The sequence below is a fragment of the Trachurus trachurus genome (assembly GCF_905171665.1).
Source record: "Trachurus trachurus genome assembly, chromosome: 4".
In the NCBI taxonomy this organism is placed as follows: domain Eukaryota; kingdom Metazoa; phylum Chordata; class Actinopteri; order Carangiformes; family Carangidae; genus Trachurus; species Trachurus trachurus.
In genome coordinates, this window is record NC_139898.1 from 22,953,538 (window position 1) to 22,975,356 (window position 21,819).

General features: G+C 37.5%; 1 protein-coding gene across 1 annotated transcript in view; it reads left to right on the forward strand.

Annotated features, from left to right (window-relative positions):
- The first annotated feature begins 5,983 nt into the window (after nt 1-5,983).
- Nucleotides 5,984-21,819, forward strand: part of LOC310985311 (E3 ubiquitin-protein ligase rnf213-alpha-like) — a 38,157-nt gene continuing 22,321 nt past the window's right edge. The window contains exons 1-21 of the mRNA XM_083970888.1: nt 5,984-6,089; nt 6,395-6,510; nt 7,918-8,619; nt 9,070-9,230; nt 11,809-12,169; nt 12,269-12,324; nt 12,418-12,577; nt 13,593-13,700; nt 13,840-13,938; nt 14,021-14,143; nt 14,263-14,455; nt 14,682-14,855; nt 15,304-15,456; nt 15,696-16,315; nt 16,898-17,057; nt 17,137-17,354; nt 18,495-18,632; nt 18,975-19,130; nt 19,309-20,566; nt 21,273-21,457; nt 21,588-21,743. Of these exons, the coding sequence (XP_083827014.1) occupies nt 5,990-6,089; nt 6,395-6,510; nt 7,918-8,619; nt 9,070-9,230; nt 11,809-12,169; nt 12,269-12,324; nt 12,418-12,577; nt 13,593-13,700; nt 13,840-13,938; nt 14,021-14,143; nt 14,263-14,455; nt 14,682-14,855; nt 15,304-15,456; nt 15,696-16,315; nt 16,898-17,057; nt 17,137-17,354; nt 18,495-18,632; nt 18,975-19,130; nt 19,309-20,566; nt 21,273-21,457; nt 21,588-21,743 (5,397 nt within the window). The 5' untranslated portion in view covers nt 5,984-5,989. The remainder of the gene's footprint in view (nt 6,090-6,394; nt 6,511-7,917; nt 8,620-9,069; nt 9,231-11,808; nt 12,170-12,268; nt 12,325-12,417; nt 12,578-13,592; nt 13,701-13,839; nt 13,939-14,020; nt 14,144-14,262; nt 14,456-14,681; nt 14,856-15,303; nt 15,457-15,695; nt 16,316-16,897; nt 17,058-17,136; nt 17,355-18,494; nt 18,633-18,974; nt 19,131-19,308; nt 20,567-21,272; nt 21,458-21,587; nt 21,744-21,819) is intronic.

The window sequence follows — 21,819 nt, forward strand, 5'->3', positions numbered from 1 at the left end:
TTTATTTGCGTTTTATGGAGGTGAAATGTATTGCATGCTGTTTAAAACAAAACCTTTTGGTTTAACAACATCAGATGATGTTAAAATATCAGTTTTTGATTTTACTATATATTTTTTTGTCTTTTTGTTTTTTCTGGTAATATTTGTGATCAGTGACTTGAATATCACACACTTCACTGTCTAAAGGAACATTAGAAAACCTGGAAATGAGTGAGTTCATCTTCACCAAGATTTTCTTTAATTGAGAGAATTTCAATCAGGAGACACATATTTTATGTTAAAACTTTGAGCTTTTTATCTTTTTGTTTTTAAGCCTTTTAAGATTTAATATTTCATGAATAAAGCAATTTTAGAGCATTTAAGATAATCTGTGTCACAAGGTTCTGAATCTTCTTAATGACTGGTCCAGAGAACCAGATGTCTGATTTTATGTAAAACAATGAAAAACCTGTAAACAGTGACAATCAGAAGGCAAATTGAAGTTGTTGATTACTATATATCCCATTGCTTGATTCCTATTTGTTAACCAATCAATAAATCTCATAAATCAACTCATATATCATGTGTGCCTGAGTTTTTATCAATCATTCATATAGAAATATCTTGATTTGATTCTTTTGATAATTTGTTTGAGAAAATGTTGTTATTGTGGTCAATAAATTAAATCGAAGCCATTTTAAAATAAACCCTAATTGGATTTATCTGTTAATGTGTTTTTCAAAACTTTTAAGACATTGGTTTAATTTTTTGATATAGCTAATAGTTATCTCACTCAAGATAGGTAATCAGTCAAGGTGATAAAGAACTAGTTCTGCTCTCAGAACTTCACCAAACTAATGTTGCCTTGATTATACTGTATACCATGTGCACCACAATAAAAAAAAAAACATAGTGCTTGCTGATATGTGACAGATACCAAGATTTATAACCTCTGTAAAATTTAGACACCTAGCCAAGGCTATTATCACAGCATGACGTGAAACTCAGGAACAAAAGCAGCCAAACCACAACCGCAATAACAAAAGTTGTTCTCACGTTCTCATGTAAATAAATTACAACATTGTCTTTTGTTACAAAAATAAAATGAAACCCAACCAACTTGACACACGTTGGACTCATCCACGTCAGACTTAAGAACATGAGAAACCTTTCCCCCCCCCCCCCGTCATTATGCATCATATTACAAATGCTTTAACATAAGTGTATTCATTTTTAGGGGCTGAATCCTCCTCTGATGACTGCTGGTCAACTGTTATCACCTGCTGTGATGGCATTGTTCAGGGCAGCAGCAGCCAAACAAAAAGGTTGCAAATGACAGGACGTCACAAACAGAAATAAAGAGCGAGTTTAAAAAAAAATATATTCATGCAACAAAAGTTGGGGCTGGGCAGTTTCTTCACCAATGAAAACTACACCTGAGGAGACAAGTTGACAAACAACCGAGAAAAAACAACTAAAAATAAAAAACCTCACTTGTATCAACAGACAGAAATGTGTGTTTTTTTTTTTCTTTTTTTGAACAATAAAATGTGATTCATGACATAAAATGTAAAGTTGTGACGATACACAAGATACACTGGCATATGGTCATAAAAAAATGTCAACACCAACTTACAGATGCTTAAAAAAAACAAAGAAAAATTAAACTCAGTGCAAATGCACAGCTCTTCTCCCAGTGTGATTTCTGCAATGGTCGGTCCAGAGGAAAACACCAGAGACTTAATTTTTTTTATCTTCATGTACTGAAGGAGTAATCGCTCTGTATAAGAGGACGTGCTGCTGAGGGCACCGAGTCGTCCGTCAGTGCTGGTTCTTCATTCCCTGTGGTTTGCCTGGTTTCTTATCCTGCTGCTGCTGCTGCTGGCCTCGACCTGGGCCGCTCATTCCTCTGCCACGCCCGCCAAACAGACCTACGGAGACACAGAAGAGAAACGTATATATGTTAATTTTGTCAAAAGAGATTAATCACTTACAATTTGCCTAATTTCATTTAGGTGGAAGTCTTCCAATGCAAGAGACGTGGTTCAGTTAAAGCTGAGGTTTCTAAGGTGACAAGTCAGGAAGAGAGACAGTGGGTGAAAACAAAACTGAGGCTTTTCTCCCAAGAGCCACTAGGGTTTATAAGTCACAAATGTTGTGTGTGTTAAAAGAAAAAGATGCTCTGCCGTTAAATAGATATGTAAAAGTTATTTTGAGTTTGTGTGTGGTTTTGGTGCTGCAGAAGGAGCTGGTATATAACAGAGGTGAATGCACTGAAGAGAAAGCAAAGTGTTTTCACACTGCATTTCCCATGAGCCTCCGTGCGCACGGTGAAATTCTTGGATCGGCGCGAGACTGACGAAAGCAAAAGTATTGCCAAGAATGTTTTCATTAATCAAGAACGAAAGTCAGAGGTTCGAGGTAGTGCCATTAGAATAAACCTTTGGGCAATGTAGCTGCTTTGGCAAAGACTTAATGTTGAATTTAATTAAATTTCAAAGGCTATTCTGCCCTCTAAGTCCCAGTCTTAAATAGGCTACAGTTGTATCTCCCGCATCTTCTACAGCTTTTCTAGTTTTAATACATTTTATAGGATGATGACAACCTTCCAGCTTAACTGTTCACATCCAGATAGATATAACACACAACACATTCAAATTACAGATGGGGTGAAGTTTCTTCATCTTTACACTGTTGGCGTTCAGTGGTTTCTGCAATCTGGTATTTTAAGCACAAATCCTGTGTTTATTGGTCCTGAGTTGGAACCACTGGTATCCACATAGCGAAAACTGAAGCAGGATTGCACTTTTTTTTTTTTTTTTTTTTTTTTTTTTTTACATTGATCAGAGGGTTAGCATATTAACACAGGGATTGGTAAATCCAAACAAGCAGCATTACCAAGAGGGTAAAGGAATGGGGAGCACCTGGCACCATGATAGCTCTCTACTGACATCTGCTGGACAGACAGGGAACGGCAGCGTCTCAGATTGTAGGAGTGATTTAATGCATGGTAATGGTATTGATTAATGTGGCTAAAGGCAGAAGAGGTAGAAGGTGGATGAAACAGACACCATGTCAAAATCGTACTTGTCCACCATTTATATAATAGTAAAAGAAATAATTAAAAAAACACAAATATTTGGTGCTACCCAAAATTAGAAACACTTCTCAGTACAGAGTAATATGTCCAGTAAGACAAGGACTAAACATTATGATTTTTGAATAGGTCAATAATGAAAGAATTATTCTTATTTATTTCAGTGTTGGTTGCTTCTCAAGGTGTGTCATAGGTACCATCACTACAGCTATTACTTTTATGACTAAAAGTACCGTCCATAACTAGAAGTAATGACAAAACTTGTACAATGCCTTCTTCTCCAGTCTTACCTTATTTTAATCACTGCATAGTGTTTCTTTTAACTATTTATATTCAATGGAAGGTCTAATGATAACCTGTGTCTAATGTTGGAGCCTGAGATTGTCTTTCAGATATAGAATATACTGCCACCTAAAGGCAAACATTGTGGAAGTCTGTGTGTGCATTTTAAGATTATTGCAGAACATGTCACTTAACATTGTGAGCATAATAATCCGGCTGGCTACCACTTGATAGTGATAAAAAACTACTGCCGCTGGGGAGTGTTCATCAATTCTTAAAATAATGAATATAGGTAGCGGTACTCTAATGTAGTTCAAGCATTTGCTAAACTTTAGAATCACCATAAATCAGAGAACTGATAATATAATCTGCTGTAAAGGACTATTTACTTTACTTTTTTGCTTGATTGCACTTGAATGTGCCATGTGTTATTTCTAAGTGTATATAGCCTCAATATTTACATTAAGTTAATTTTAATACTGTATCTGCTCCCACTTTACCTGCCCAGGGACTACAGGCGGCCATTAGCAATTGTTGCTATAACCTGGCTCAGAGCATCTCTTCTTGTTTTACAAGATTAATGTTTTTTTGTGCATTGTCCCTGTTTTAAATATATAAATTCATTCATTCATTCATTCAAGTATGTTGATGATGACAGTAGAAAGATAAAACAATTAGTTGATTTGCTGAAGAATATCATTTTGATAATTCTTTTACCCTTTAAGCCACTGAGATGTGAAGATTTGTGGCTTTTCTTTGTCAGGCAACAGTCTGTTTGAAAATAGCTAAGGTATTACTGGTACTTCAGGTTTTAGAAGAGATAATTGTGTTATTGCTCAATGAAAGCAAAAGCCAAGACTGACGCTCCTTTTCCTCATAAATGAAAGTGAAACTAAGTGCATCCCCTCAGTCATAAAGCAAGTCATCAGCTCAGATTTTCACTCTCAACCATGGAAGGGTGATGAGCAGAGACAAGGTAGGCTTGCACAACAAATTAATGATTTTCACTGACTCATGTAAGACTATTGTGTTGAGGCAGGGTAGACATGAATTAATTGTTTGTTTGTTTGTTTGTTTGAAATGAATTGTTGGGTCTGTGTTTTTGGAAATGTGTTTGTTATTTGTTCAATCTCTTTGTATTATCTGCTTAGAGTATTCTGAATTTAATTCGCAACAAGATTAAATTTAACTTTGTGCTCTCTGGTGAACTCTGTGTTTATCGATAAGCCTGCGCTGTGTTGTAGCGGAAAAATAATCGCAGATCAAGGCGAAGAAGGAAGTGAGACGAAAGTATAGTCCACACAACCTTTTATATGTCACAAGGCAACCTCGTGCATAACACGTAGATTCAGGGGCCGATGCGTCTTTAAGAAGTAACACGAAGTCTACTTATGTTCAGTAGCCTATTGTTTTTTTTAAGTCTTTAAATTGGATTTTACGTTGTCGAATCGCTTTATGCAGACTTTATTCTCTGAGTAAGGTAACATCCACTTTTGTTGCATCGATGTTGTTGAGTACTTTCCGCATTAACGTCGGCCAGATCAGGACACTTTGAATTTGTTTGAGGCTAATTAGATGCTTTCATAACAGCAGGGCGCTGTCCGCCAGCTGAACGAGGCAGACATTTGTTTGCAGTAGGCTGCGCCAAGGAATGGGCAGCCCCTACGTTTATACGGAAGTTGCGTAGGGCTGCGCAAATTACGCACTAGTATGATGTCCCTCTTGTGTCAACGCATGTGTAAAAGTCAAGACAATCGAAACTCAAAATTGCTAACTCAGCTAGTCAACAGATGCCAAGTATCTCCTTGTTATGTTCGACTCTGATCTCCACACCCATCTACCTGCACTGGGGCGAGATGTATCAGATATACAGACAGACATCCAATCATATAATTAAAGCAGATATCAGTGGAATGTTTTTGTTAATATAAGTCCTAAATAGTCCTATTTTCCGTCAGCAATCACTTACATGAAGTATTTCAGCCTAAACACGAGTCTCTCCGTCACTCTGCTCTGCTGTAACCCGAGGAGAAAATTTTCCTTGTGGGATACAAGTGTTATCCAATGAGGAGAGAGAACGGCATGAAGGGCTGTGTGTGCAGCCAAGGGATGCGCGTGAATGTGGTGACGTAGCACGAGGACCAATTGATGCCTGACAAGGGCGGGGGCTGCTAACTCATGGTGCGTTCAAAGAAACTCGTACTTTGTGTTTTTCCTTCCTGTGAAGTCATACCAGTTCGATCTGGTACGAGTTCACGGGTCGGAAGTTACGAGTGGCCGTTATAGGGAACTTTCACAGACAACAGGATGGTAAAAACACGAGCTACGGGTTACCTGGAACGCTACCAAGTCGTAGTTGTGACTTGAAGCTGTAACTTACGGTTTCAAAAGCCTGCCTTGAACGCAGCATTAGCCGAAACGGCCGTGAAGCTGATATCTGCTTTAACTGCAACATTGCTGACACTTTTGTATCCAGTTCTGAGTTGGTAGTACATTTTGTTTCAGTGGCATCAAAGAAAATTGTAAAATTTGATTTGCCTCAAGCCGCAGGAACCATGATTATAATGCTTATATTGTAACTGTAAATGCTTGCTCCCTTTACCATTTTTCTGTTTCCACAGGACATGCATCATGATTTGCCCTGAATGTAAAACTTCATGGGGAAAATCATTTAAGTACTGTCCTGAGTGTGGTATCAAGTTATCTGTTTTGAGTCCAAATAGCACCCAAAGTAAGTTTCCAACCAAACTCGACTTTATTAATTTCTTGTGGTTATTGTATGAAATATAACTAATGTAACACCCATCTCTTGATTATTACAACACAATGTTTCAATGTTAAATGACGTAGTGAGTAGCTAATGTTATTGATATAACAAAAACATTTGGTATTTTACATATTCATAAATGACGTATGCTGAAGTTTACAATTTTTCATTTTCTTATGCCAGCTGTATAGAGTACAATAAAAAACTGAAACTAATGCATTTACTGTGTTTAGAAATATGTAATGAATGTCACATTTATTGTTACACAGATGTGAGCACATCAGCACCTCAACCCTTAGTCGTGCATGAGAAGAGCCAAAAAGAGGGTCCAGGCCAGGTGCTAAAAGATGTTAAAGAGGAACAGGAAACTTCTGCCCCAACAAAGGTGAAAAGGCTAACATGTCTTTCAACAACACAAGGCAGCACTTTACAGTACAACACCGCCAGCAATCATAAGGATTATGTATAAGCAACAAAAAACAAACACACAATTTAAAAAGTGGAACTGAGTTGTGGTGTTGGATATCATTGTACATACAGTAGATGTTCTTTGCTACATATGAGACATAAAAAATATATGCAGATTTATATATTGTTATTTTATTCATATTTATATTCTTTTCAGGGACAGTTGGCTTGTGATGACTCAGAACCTGCAATAGATGATGCTGCACCAGCGGACCTATCAAATAATACATCAAGCACAGCCACAGTGGACACTAGTACCTCAGCCTCATCCATCCATCAGACACATGTAAGAAGAGAGGAAGAGAAGCTGTCTAGTACAGTTTCTGAAAGTAGCCCTCAACCACACAGTGGAACAGCCAGTGGGAACCCATCTGTTTCCACAACACCTCCTTCTCCAAAACCCTCCAGGGATGAACTGACAAAACAAAAAACAGAGGGCCCATCAGGTATTAGTGCAGAGGCTAGCAGCTCTGATGCAGTTCAGCTTCCTGCTGACAAGTCAGGTAATATTCATTCTAGGCTGTCTAATTCTACGTCTTCTCTAACATCAACTGAAGAAACTGTCTCCACTACACCCGGATCATCTGAGCAAACACCTCAAGGATGCAATGTGGTGTCAAAACACTCTGGTCAGGATGAAAACAAGTCAACCAACAATGAGACACGAAATCTGTCTGGCAGGCCAGATGCCAGTGAAGATCATACCAAGACTGAGCAGAATGCCTTCGCTCAGCAAACTAAAGACCATGCTGGCGGAGATAAGAGCTTGTGTGGCTCAAATGAAAAAACTGTCAATAAATCTAAAGAGTTTTCTGCTACTCCAACCAAGGAAACAACCCAAACCCCTGAGGTACTGTTGTCATCAGTCAAAATGTAGTGTTTTATTCCCTAAACTGACTCAAGAACATCATAAAGCATCAAATACTTATTGCTCCTTTTTTCTGAATTCCTTCACATACACAGATAGATAATAATGGTTGTTATATTTGACAATTTTAAACTTGTGTAATGATTTTCATTATTCTCAGGTTACAATAATATACACTGTGACATGTATCCATGGCTTATATTCCTGGACATAGATTATTCACTACATAATAATATTATTTACTTGTCTGTTACCAACCAAGACCAAATTAGAATATCACAAGTGAAACCTTGACATTTAGAGGTATGGTTATTCCACTCATTCTTAATGCAAGGCAGTCATTTTCCTATACCCTTCATATACTGTACATATGTTCTTTGCTACATATGAAACAAAAAAAATGTGAGCAAACTTATATATTTTTATTTTATTCATATATTTATGTTTTTCTTTCAGGGACAGTTGGCTTGTGATGACTCAGAGCCTGCCATAGATGATGCTGCACCAGCGGACCTGTCAAATAATAAATCAAGCACAGCCACAATGGACACCAGAACCTCAGCCTCGTCCCTCCATCAGACACAAGCAGGAAGAGAGGAAGAGAAGCTGTCTAGTACAGTTTCTGAAAGTAGCCCTCAACTGCACAGTGGAACCCCTGAGATAAACCCATCTGTTTCCACGACACCACCTTCTCCAAAACCCTCCAGTGATGAACTGACAAAACAAATAACAGAGGGCCCATCAGGTATTAGTGCAGAGGCTAGCAGCTCTGGTGCAGTTCAGCTTCCTGCTGACAAGTCAAGTGGTACTCATTCTGGGCCGTCTAATTCGACGTCATCTCTAACATCAACTAAAGAAACTGTCTCCACTGCACCCAAATCATCTGGGCCAAAACCACAAGAATGCAATGTTGTGTCAAAACACTCTGGTCAGGATGAAAACAAGTCAACCAACAATGAGACACAAAATCTGTCTGGCAGGCCAGATGTCAAAGAAGATTACACCAACACTGAACAGAATACCTTCACTCAGCAAACTAACCGACACAAAGACCATGCTGGTGGAGATAAGAGCTTGTGTGGCTCAAATGAAAAAACAGTCAATAAATCTAAAGAGTTTTCTGATACTCCAACCAAGGAAACAACCCAAACCGCTGAGGTACTGTTGTCATCAAGTCAAATATGTATTTATTCCCTAAACTGACTCAAAAACATCGTAAAGCATCAAATACTTATTGCTCCCCTTTTCTTAATTCCTGTGCATACAGTGATAGATAATATTGGTTGTTATAGTTGACAATTTTTTAGACAGTGTAATGGTTTTCATTAGTCCCAGATTACAAAAATACACTGTGACATGTAGCCATGACACATAATCATGGATACAGATTATTTACTGCATATTATTATTAATTTATTTACCAAGACAAAATTTGAGTATCTCAAGTAAAACATTGAAATTGGGAGGTCTGGTAAATCTGCATTATTCCACTCGTTCTTAATGCATGGCAATCAGACTCGTATAAGACTTCAGAGACTTGATGTTTTAGCTGCATACAAGTTGATATCCTGAGCATCTATACTCTTAAACTCTCTCCTTCTCCCACAGGCGACTGACCCTGAGTCAGTTGACCAAACAAGCACACACCTGGCTATGCAACAACAGCAGCCCGTCAATAAAAATGTAGACTCCAGGTCTCCCAGAACAGAGGGACTGGATGTTCAAGTGGAAGCAATTATTATTAAGGAGTCCACTAAATGTCCACACATGTAAGTACATTACAGTAGAGTTTCTAAATCTAGCCTAATTAACCTTAACCTTGAAACAACACTTTAACTTGTGGGATCAATCATTTTGGAACCACAGAACTGTGAGAAATGGTACTATATAGCGCTCACAGTTTTCAGTCCTCAGTAATATAATGAGCCCCCTACACACACACACACACAGGCTATGGTGGGTGAAAAAACATGAAGAACAAGGCACCCATACACTCATGTCCACAGCAATATATTACTCTTCTTCTGTGTTGGTGCCCTTACCGGGCAAATAAGCGGAACTATCACTTTATGTTGACGTTTATTGACAAGGCTTATTACTTCTTTTTTTTTCTTTTTCTAGGTCATCTATCGGTGAACAAATACAAGTGTACTTCCATGCTATGACCTTCAAAGACTTCGATCCAGAGAAGGACTTTGTTTGTTTACATTCTGAAGCATTGTTTGGAAACTGGAACGGTCATAGAATGTGCTCTAGGTATAACTTAGTATTTCCTATTTTCATGATGATATCAAAACATCTCCTATGTAAAATTTCTACTGGAAACAAGATTGTAATTCTTTTTTCCATACAGTACATTCCTTATTTTCAGTCATGGATCACTTATCTGCATGTGTCTTCTACCTACTTGTCTTTACAGGCTTCTGGGGGACAAGAGATATCTTGTTGAAACATTGGTTATGATTCCCAAAAATAGAATTCATGAGAAAATTCCCTACAAATATTCTGTTTTCAAGTGCGGAAGAAATTACGGAGACTATGAGATCCTCTACCTGACAGAAGAAAATGTGTACATCAACAGGTGCCTTTCAATCAGGCAGGATCTCCTATCACACAAAGGTAATTTAAATGGACATTGGTCAGACAGAATTTTTCCTCATGACTTATTTCACTCAAATGTTTTTGTAAGATTTTTGTATGTATAATGCACAGTGTCTAAACTTGTGAAATACAAAACATTTTCCATTTATAACATACTTGCATAGTACGTACATCGTCATATTGTTTATTTGACCTATGTTTAACCTAATATATTCACACAAGACAGTGCTAAAACAGGCAGATATTGCTTCTGTAAAAAAGTATCTCTGAAAATTTTCCCCTGGGTGATAAACTCGCCATTACAGATTTCACTATAAATCATACAAAACATATTAAAAAAAAAAAATGTGTTGGCTCAATATTGGTAGAATAGAAGCTGCCACCTTCATTAGAGAAAGTTTACAAATTGTCCTATTAATCTTATCTGGTTCTTAAAAATAAGCATCTCTCTCATGTCAATCTTGTATTGTTGGACAGATGAGTGGCACCAATATGATGACGTGATCCATGACAAGATGATCAGTTTCTGGTCTTGGAATTCTGCCAAAGACATTCTACTGAAGGGGAGAGACCTGGCTGGCAAGGAAATGCTGAAAACAATACTTGATGTTCTTACAACCTGGGATGAACAAAATGTGGACAATTTCTTTTCCATGCTAGAACAGTTCTTTTATACATATAGCTGTCCTGTGCTTCATGATGGCAGGGAAAGACCATGGGGATTACCATATGGTCAAGAACAGGTAAAAGTCAAGAATGTTGTTTTACAACAATACTATGTACTGTACTCCCAGAATGGTCCCCTAAAAGCTACTTGGTATAAGTCATTACTTTTTTTCCTTTATAGGTTAAAACACTGCTAAAATGTTTCTTGGAGGAAAACATCATTCCTGAGCCAAGCAGATGGAAAGGAAAACCTGAATTCCTCTTACCACCTCTGCATGCTGGAATTGTCAGTTTGCTCATCTACAACAAGTATCTGCCGGAGAGCATGATAGGTCAACTATCTCATCTATGCGATCTTCTTCGTCTGCCTCAAAGGCCACAGCACCATTTCATCCCTTTTTGGGAAGATTTTGTCAGGCCACTACAAGATAAAAAGAGGTAACTACTGGGTGGTTGAAGTTCAAGCATGAAATAATAGAGTAATAAGAGAGTGGTGTTTGATAAATAACAAGCAAGAAAGGGATGGAGAGAAAAACAAAACAAGACTGTATTCCATAAATGGAAATATAAAAGGACAATCTATTGCACGGACCCATTCCCAAACAAGGTATCAGCTGTTAAATTCATATTTATTTATGTAGTGGTGTATTCTATTGATTACTAATTTATGTGCATTGGTGCCATGCTGCTGTTCATGCACAGTTTGAAAATATAGTCTTTTCTCTTTTTGCCCTTCCGTCTTCACTGACTAGTGTATCTTGTCCAGTATAACTGGAGCCTGTTGGTCCTTATTGTGGATAGATTTAAAAATATCTGATACTTTTGTCATACTTTTTACACCAAAAAAGCAATGGTTTTGCCAGGAGCATGCAGAAAAAAAAACCTTATTCATGCATTTAATAGAACTCTTAAAGTTGATCTGAATACAGGTCTTCCATCAACATTAGTTGGATTAGAAACAAAGTTTCTGATGCAACATAATTTTAAAAAGATTGTAAAAATGTCCAAATATTGATTAGTCTTCTTTTATACAGGATTGCCATCATAAATTTAATACACTCATCTTCTTCACTGTCACAGTACTATTGCAGGTGCTGTTGGGATGCTTTGCCACAATGCCAGACAACAACATATTGAGAAGTGGGTCTTGCTCATTCCACTGATTCATTTACTGAAAGGAGAAAGCAAGCCATTTGAGCCAGCTCCACCGGTCCTGAATCAACAGTTTGACTTCCGCTTCAAGGGGAGCACAGAAACACAGATCATGAAAGACCATGCATACCTTGCGGATATTGATCGTCGTCTTGTACACTCTTGGATGTCACTGCTGAGTTTGGAGGATCTAATGCCCCTCATGTCCACTGTGAAAGTGGACCTCCTAGACATTCTTCATCACATACAGTTTAGAGTCAAATCTGGAATATGTCACTCAACCTACAAAGTATGTTAACCAAAAGCTACTATTTGTATTTGCTTGAATTGCCTCATCACTGTTGACCTATGTCTACAAGTAATGTTGCCTTTGTTCTTTGGATTGTAGGTTTTGAAAGAACTGGCATTGCATCTCATCAACAGAGAAAACCATCGTAGTAATGGGTAAATTTAAAAAGCTATCTGTCAGATTTTCGTGTATGTATCAATGGTTGATGATATGTATACACAGCAATAAATCATATTATCTTCTCATAGTTTCAGTGATCAGTATGGAGAGTTCTGCCTGAAAACTGCAGTAAGGCTTCTTGGCTTTATCTGTACTCACACAAAAGATCCAGCCCGCTGTGATCTCCCCCTTCACTTCCTTGATCTGGTCTGTCTGATTACCAAGGCATATAATCACAATGATTCCCAGGTGAGCAATATGTCTTGATACCATCATGTCGTAGACTAAATTTAATCTTTATTATAATTTTTCTTTTTAAATTAAAAAATGCAACTTTGAGTACAAAATACCAGAACAACCATTAAAGGAAACAAACCTTTAATCTGATCTAATCTAATTAATCCGAAATTTCAGCAAAATCCCAAACATATCGAGCAGGAATTGCTGTTAAGAGTCCCTAAGTGCAGACAAGCAGTAACATTACAGATGCAATGCATCAGGCATGTGCTCAGTTTAACCTAACCCTCATATAGTTTTGATGTTAATGTCAGGCATCATAAGTAACCATTTAAATTCTGATTATGTGGCCAGTTTTTCCAAATAATACCTGTTAGAAAATTTTCTCTGATGCATTCTGAGATGGTAAGACCCATTGGTGATACTGGCGAGACCATAGATATATATCTATGGGCGAGACTGCTAATTTACTGCTGTGTCTGTTGTCTATGGGGTTTTGGATGTGCCTGAATGATATGCAAAAAAAAAGCTATTTCTGAATCTGGAAGTGTCCGTCTTTAGGGCTCTGTAGTATCTTCCAGATGGTAGTAATGCAAACAGGTAATGAAAAGGGTGGGAGCTGTCCTTGATGTTGCAGGTTGCTATGGCAGCAAGACCTTTAAATGTCCTCAAGGGGGCAGTGGGAGATTGGTGATGTCAGCATGCCTTCTATTATGGTAGAAAGACATCATCTGTTTGGAAATAAAAAATAATAATAATGACATGATTTTGTTTTGGGCCTGTACCAAACAAGTTGATGTTTGTGCATCCACTCTTGTAGCTGCTCTTTGGGGCCACTACTTGTTTTTGATGTTTATCATTAAAAATAAGGTACACATCAGAGCTAAGATTTAATGTTTAAATGAGTGCAAGTCACATTAGAAATTGAATGTTTATATGTTTTCATTGAAAAATTGTCATTATTACTACATAGAAAAGAAATTAAAAACATAGTTATCCAATAATTTATACATGCTATCTATCTCAGTCAAGAGTGAGAATTCATGAAGAGTCGATCGGGGAATCATTAGAGACAATGAGGGAATGGCGAAGAAACACCTTCCAAAACAGGCTACTTGCACCTGATGAAATGCAGGTAAGAAGAAATGGATTTCACATGCACATTGTTCTCTTTTATTGTGTTACATTGATTTAAAAAAAAAAAAAAAAAAAAAAAGACCAGTGGTGTTGCCATTTGATCTTATAAGCAGTATAAAATCTGTTTGTCTTTTTAGGTGTGGAACCAATTGCTCTCACTATCCTTTAGTCATGAGGAACACACTTTAAGCTGGAGAAACACCTTCATGATGGATTTTGAAGGAAAACTAAAACGGGTAAGACTCTATTTGTGTTTACATTCTTTCCATGTAGTCTAGTCTTCAAAAACAAAACTAAGAATATGTGCATTTGGGATAGGTACGACCAATTGATCGAATTGGAATATACTGTGAAAAGATGGAAGAACTGGGCAAAACAAGTTCATTGTTATGCAGCACAATGGAGAAATGTGCAGTGGATGCAGTTGAAGGTCTTTGTCAGGTATGATTCTGAGAAGTACACACAATTAATTGAGTCAATACATCTCCAAATACCACCCTGCCCTAGTTGAAGTACTACTATGGATACCTAATTGGTCTGCATGATGTTCTTTCTTTTAGCAAGATAAATCTGGCAAGACCCTTTTAGCTCAAGTGGAGAAATATGATATCACAAAGTTTGGGAAGCTGATGTCTGTTGTTGTGCTGAAGACGTGGCCCACAGATGCTAAGGGAGTTTGCATTGAAGGCGATGACTTGATATTTGAGTATCTTCTAAACTGGCCCATGGCTAAAGCTGTCTTCCAGATGTCAGGTAAATGCATAAATTTAACATAATGTACGACCATTACCAGGTATTTGCTGTTCATTAATGTATGGTGTCACATTCGTAGCTGTGTGTGTATGCATTTCCCAAGGTCTGTGCATTTAATAATTATCTCACAGTACAAAAAATTGTATTGTTGTACTTTTTTTTATTTGCACAGTAAATAACACATTAGGATCTGTTAAATAGTTGATGTTCTATGTTTGTTTTTCAGGTGCAAAAGTAAGGCTCATTGACAAACTGTCAGATGAAGCAAAAATCAGGATGACTTTGGCAAGTTCAGCATTCAAATCTGTGTCAGAGAAGCTCCTCAGTGGAGAAATCCAAATGAAAACCTTAAACCAAATCCTGCTTAAAAGAGATGAATTCATTGAGTTGTTGAAAATAGGTAAATATAAATATTTATTTCTACTACTTATATATTATCTATATTTCCTTATAGTTTTTACTTTTGATTATGTATGTATACATCCAGTAGCATTATTGAAATTTACATTTATGGGTCCTGAAAGATATCTAGTTGCTTTAATGGAGTTTTGAGATCCCCACCATTGAGACCTCAACTCCATTGAAAAGAAAATACTGTAGATAAATTGAATTTGAGAAACTCAAGGCGTAATTGTCATTCTGACGATTGTTCCCCACCATCTGCTCCAGATGCAATATGTAGCAAATTTGAACCTTTTTGTTATTCTGCCCCGCAATTCTTCAAATCTATGTTCCAAAACTTTGGTACCGTTAAAACATACACTTCCTTATAATCACTGTGTTATGGGGAAGCCTTAAGATTTTTGTGTGTTTATCTTTGTTGAGTTCATCTGTTCTTGTTTGTCTAGATGGGCACTGTGATGATGGTCGCTGTAAAGATGACAGAAACATAAGAAGATTACTGAAATCAAGAAAAGATGAAGTAGAAGCTGTCTACTATGAGAGGGAACTGGCCAAGTGTCTTCTACAAATGTGTCACGAGCTTCCTCAACATATCAAAGGTAGGCAGTGACACACAATTATGCTATTTAAGGTTGTTTTTTTTAGAGACGTAGTCTTACAATAAAGAAGATGCTATACTATGGCTAAGTTCATCATCATGAGTCACATTATTTACTCTAGAATTATATGTATTGTATTATGTAATTGTTGAAAAATAGAATTCACTTTAGTCACTTAAGAAATAAAAGTATTGTAGAAGAACTACACACATTTTTAATATTATCCTTTAAATCCGCAGTTGACTTTGAGGGGTTGGACAAAAAACTTAAACAGAACTTCGAGATGATGAATCTGGATGACTTTATGAAAGTTCACACTGTTGATGGAGAGACATCTTCTGCAATTGAGAAGGTCACTTATTTCAAACTTTGTGATGTCACTCGTCAAATGGCCTCAGAACTTCTTGACATTAAAGACAGTTTAATCTTCAAAATGTGTTGGAGGATCCAAGTTGAAGAGCTTTTAAAAGACCAGCCTGATACAGAAGACACTGAACATCTTGATGGAAATGAAGAAATCTATACTCTTGAACATTTTTACAGAACATTTTTTCAGAGCTGCTACAACAAGTACAAAGAGCTTTATGGTAGTCTGAAAAGTGGGAAAGTGTTGCTGGAGGAAATAGACAACATGGTTGACATCTATAAAGACAACTATGAAGAGTTGCAGAAAGATTTAGACATCATGTGCAGAATAAATCGATCTGATAATAGAAAATGGATAAAAGTAACAGTTTCCCAGATTCAACACTACCATGATCTTCATCTGGCAATGGAATCTGCCAAAATCATCATGGATATCAGGAAGACACTATGTCCTGAAGGAGACTTCACCGTACTCGAGAAACTGCTACAAATGGTACATTTACATCAATATATGGTTAATAAGAGTCTTTAAAGAAACATCTGTCTTTACCTGTAAGATATTAACAGATATTACTATAGATTTGGCTTCATTCATAAAGGAAAATGTATTCTCTTGTGTATGTAGCTGTTGTAAGTTACTGCTCCTAAGTTCATATTTCTTGTTGAAGAACATGATGGTCTTGTAATACAGAAATTCTCTGAAAAATAGACTGAAATGTGTGGAAAAGTGGAGGTTAAAAAATCATGGGGCGTTGTTTAGCTCAGTTGGTAGAGCAGGCTATAGTCCTCGCTGCAGCCGGCTCCGTATCGAATCCCAATTCGAGCGGCCCTTTGCTGCATGTCATTCCCCTTCTTTCTGCCTCCCCATTTCCTGTCTGTCTCTACAGTACTACACTATCAATTAAAAGGCAACCCCCCATGACACCATGGTTCTACATAGAATAACGTTTGATGAAAAGTAGCACTATGTCACTATAAACTGTTGTGATAATAATGAATGAAAGTTTTTATACCCTATAGTGGATTACTGAATCATTCAGTCTGTGATTTAATTCTATAAATGTATCTCTTTCAGAATCAAGCTGACTTCAAGAAAAACAGCCTGAATTGCATCGATGATACCTTAATTAATGCCAAAAACATTCTTAAGGACATTACAAATAATCGCAAGGAATGTCTTCAGGCAATCAGTGTGAGACAAAACTTTGTGCTGTGGGTAAAAGAATCACTTGAAGGTACAGTAGATGCCAATGTTTGTCACCACTAGTAAAACACAAAAACATTGTATCAGCTAAAGGAAATCTGTAATTGCAGATATTAATGAGCTCAAAGTCTTTGTTGACCTGGCGTCCATCTCTGCTGGAGAAAATGCCCTGGATGTGGATCGAGTGGCCTGTTTTCATGATGCTGTCCTTGGCTATTCATCCATGCTGTATGGACTGAAGCAGGACTCTGACTTTGAAGACTTTAAGACAGCGGCCACAAAACTGTGGAAGGCACTTGAGAATGACAAATGTATACCAATGAAGTTGGTGAGATTCAAGCCTTTTTGTTTCCATCATACCTTATTGATACTACAATTGAACCACATCCCATCAAAATAAAGTTAGCACATTATTTGAAGTGAAAGGGTACAGCATACACATACAGTAAATGGTTGCCCCTCTTCCATGCCTTGACATCCTTCAGAGCATACAAACACTGTAAACAGACCTAACACCTGCCCATCATAGTGCTGTTAGAAGAACTGTGTCTACACCTTCCACTGAGTGTGGAAAATACACAATCAAGCAACACATCTCACACTTAGGCCCCATCCACACGAAAACGCGGCTTCACTGAATCCGATCTTTTTCTTAATCGTTTTGAAAAAAATCTCCGTAAACACGGCATCGTTTTCAGAAATATCTGCGTCCATACTGATCCAGTGAAAACGACCCAAAACGCTGTAGTACCTACATACTGCAGGCGTGTGTGTGGAGTGTGTGTGTCGCTGCAGCGCTGCCTGCCACACATAAACACTTAAAACAGCTGAAGAAGACGGGAAGTCCCCGCTGTAATTCAATAGAAGAAGTTCCCCGCTGTATTCAAACTCAAACATGGGATTAAATGTTGACAGGGAGTCGTGTCAGAGTAAATATGATGATCAGTGATGATTAAACAGGCGCGATTCAGCCGCAGCGTCTGAGCGACGCGACGTTAGTCGGCCGTTGTTGTTGTTACGTGCATAGACTGTCAGTGTGCAGCTGCTGCAGCGGTGTGTGTGTGTGTCTCAGGTTACAGGTAGAGCGGCGGGGGGCATGACATCATCGTTTCTGAAAAAATCCGTATTGGCCGTCCAGACGGAAACGCTGGGGCGGCGTTTTCAAATTTTCCCACTCTGGGACCCGTTTTCAAAAAATACCGTTTTCACCCCCTGAAAACGCCGGATCCGTGTGGACGCGAGGCCAATCCGATAAAGTATTTATCCGGATTCGGAAAAAAAACGGCTTCGTCTGGACGGGGCCAGAGTTTCAATACTCCAAAAAGTGCTCAAGAAAGTTTTAAACTAATTAAGGCAAGGCAGGCCGAGCAGACAACCCTGTACACGCTCATGTGACTTAACAAAAACTTGATTATTTAATTTACGAACAGCCCGAATTAGAGTTTTAATGTCTGGTGTTTGATTTCAGAGGGATACAGCACGCCATTTGGAATGGTTTCAGACTGTTAAAGAAAGCCATGGATCTGTTGAATTTTCATCTCTGTCTCTGGCTACATCCATCAATGAGAGAGGAATATACATCATCAAAGCCCAAAATCAGAAAAAGGTGAACTACATGAAATTAATATTTTAAAGAATTACAGGACTACTCAAAATAAAAACATGATAGTTCTATTAAAATTATAAATGCTTGTAAAACTCCAAAACTTGGCTCAAATCACTTAACAAATTAAAGAGCACTTAAAAAATGTTTGTTAGTGCAAAATATTATATTCTCATTATGTTCCTATCTTTACAATTGTCATTACAATTGTTTCGTCATTGTTAACAAGGAAACTAGGAAACAAACATTAGTACTGTAAGTGCAATGAGTACTTATTGCTTGGGTAATTATCCTATGAGACAATTTTGAATTTTTTTAATTAGCTCATAATGTTTCCCTCTACAGCTTGCATTAGAGACTTCCCTGTTGCTCCAAATTCAAGATGGACCCGAGAAGAACATGACATGCACCTATGAGGACCTGAAAGAATTACAAAATAAGCTTATGCTGATGTCTGGGAGAGGGGAACAAAATCAGAGTGAAGTGGAACAGTTCATTGAGGTGTTGTATATTAACTATATATATATTTTTTGTTTTTTTTAAATTTTGTCAAAAGCTTTGTAGTTTAAATTGGTGTTCATATAAGCTGCGTTAAGTGTAAAATTAAATTTTATAATGTATGGTTTTTGTATTGTTTTCACATTCCTGTTTATTTTTGCTTTATTTTACTCATATTCAGGTGTTCGACAATGTCCAAAGGCTTGCCAAAGCATTTGTAGACCTTTATGCTGCAGGGAACCCACTGTTCAGGTGTTGGGAAGCCAAGATTTATTGCAAAACCCCGAAAGACCCATGTATTAGTATGGAAATCAACTTTTGCAAGACTGTCCATCACATCCAATTATGTGGAAGTGTAGCTGACCAACTTACAGCGCTGTCCAACAAGATGGAGTTGTTTCTTGATGACTGGCAAAACTTCATGGGCAAACAGAGATCTGATCACTACTACTTAAACTACTTCACAGCAGAACAACTATTCTACCTTTGTAGTGTTGTGACTGAGACAAATCTAAATGCCGAAATAGAGGAAAATGCGTTGATGATGCTTTCTTTTATCAAACCAAACTGCACAACATCGGATGTCTGGACCACTTGGGGAAGATTTTGCAACCAGTTCAAGTCTGACAGAAGGATGAATGAATGCATTCACTTTCAAAGCCTCTTTTTTCACCAGGATGACAGTAGTATGTCTTCAGTTGAACCAGAAGATAAGACAGACCGGACTGTTGGTTTGAAAGAGCTGGAGGAGTTGTGGAATGGCTACATGAAGAATGAGGAAATATTTTTCCATGACCTCTTAGACATAAGGAGTTTAGGGGAACTCTTGATGTTGATGACTGTCACTGACAACCAAAATGAAAATGAATGGGAAGAACCAGTGCTTTCAGAGACAAAAGACCATTCCCTCAGAAGACGGCTCCCAACTGGCCTCTCCTCAAAGCAACCTAATGTCATAGTCTGCCAACGCGATGAGGTCCTGATCTCAAGTATCTGCTTGTACATGACCAGTGACTATGAGCCACTGCCAAGTTATGATGAGGTTCTCTTGTGTACCTCTGCAACATCACATGAGCAAGTAGAGCTTTTCCTGAGGAGGTGTCTCACACCAGGTGACACTGGTCAGAAGATCTACACATTGCTCTGGGCAGACCAACTTACCTATGACGTGAGCTGTTCAATGGAGAAGTGTTTTCAGAAACTACACTCTCTGTTTAAACATGATTATAGGCTAGTGATCTTCTGCAGCTCTGACAGGGAGCACACTTACATTCCCACTGCATTCAGCCAGTACAAAAGAGACTTTGTGCCACAAGAGCCATTGGAAAGGATCCAAAAATATCTGTCAAGACATCACACAGTTGTGTCAGATCAGAAAAATGTCCTGTTCAAAGGTGGCCATTGTGTTGGCATTGTTGCTTCCCAACGTGCTGGAGTAGGTAAGCAGTAGTTTTTCTTTTTGTTCTTCTATTGTCTTTCATTTATTATCTGTTCCAGAGCAATGTAAAGGAGTTACATAGATCAACTAATCAACTATATAAAAATGCTGGTTCCTATAGTAGTGCATGATATAATTGGATATTCATATATGTAAGTAAGCCTTATATCCCACATGTCTTATGCATGTGTTAACAATATGCACTATGGTTTTTAGTTAATTGATTTTTATTTTTTATTTCACTTCACTTCCCTTTTTATTTAACTCAAGACCACATAAATGGTATGGAGCACAGACATTAAACAATATCAATAAACAAACATAGCAAGAGGCAAGTCTGTACATGTTTTCCATGTCTGACACTTGGAAAAAACATCCCACTTGAATAAAGGAAGGACGCTCTTCAAACAGGCACCTAACTTATAAATAATATTTAATTTATCAGATTGTAGTAATGAAATTAGTTAAAACATAGATGGGCAATTTGCATAATACTTTCTTTACCTTCTAATAATTTCAAACAAAGATCATAAGACTGCTAATGTTGAAAATCCCCTTTAATTTGTATAATTTGCATTGGCTGTCAGTTATACATCATTCTCTTTAGAAAACAAGGTGTACAATTAAACTGATTTAAACTCCCCCCAGTTATTAATAATACCATGATTTTGTCAGCTAAATTATATATTGCGCTTTCACTTTTTCAGGCAAGTCATTGTATGTACAAAGGTTGTATGAAAAGCTGGAAGGGTGTGCTGAACCAGGAACTGCATTTAAGAAGTGCATCCCACTAACTGACCATGAGGTTGATGACCACAAGGTTCTCATGTCTTTGTACGACACACCAATACAAAATGATATCAAAGTGTTTCACTTTGATGTCACATCCTCGGTAAGCAATATTTATATACGTATATTTTTTAACAGATTGTTTTGAAAATAAAAGTTGCTGAATCAGTAAGATAGAAAAAGTTTACTTTGTTCAATAACCCTTTACTAACTACACAAATTTTGATTAACAGGTGCAAAAAGGCTTGAATGAATTCCTATTCAAGCTTTTCTTCTTACGGTACATGATGGATTCAGATGGACGAATGTGGCGCTGCAGCCCAAAAGACTTGTACATCATTGAGTTACTGGAACCCATGAATTGTTTGCCCAGATATGTCCAGAGAACTGTAAGTTGAAATTTACTGTTTGCCAATTTTTCATTATCTGAAATCATACTATTGCCGTTGTTTATTAATTATATTG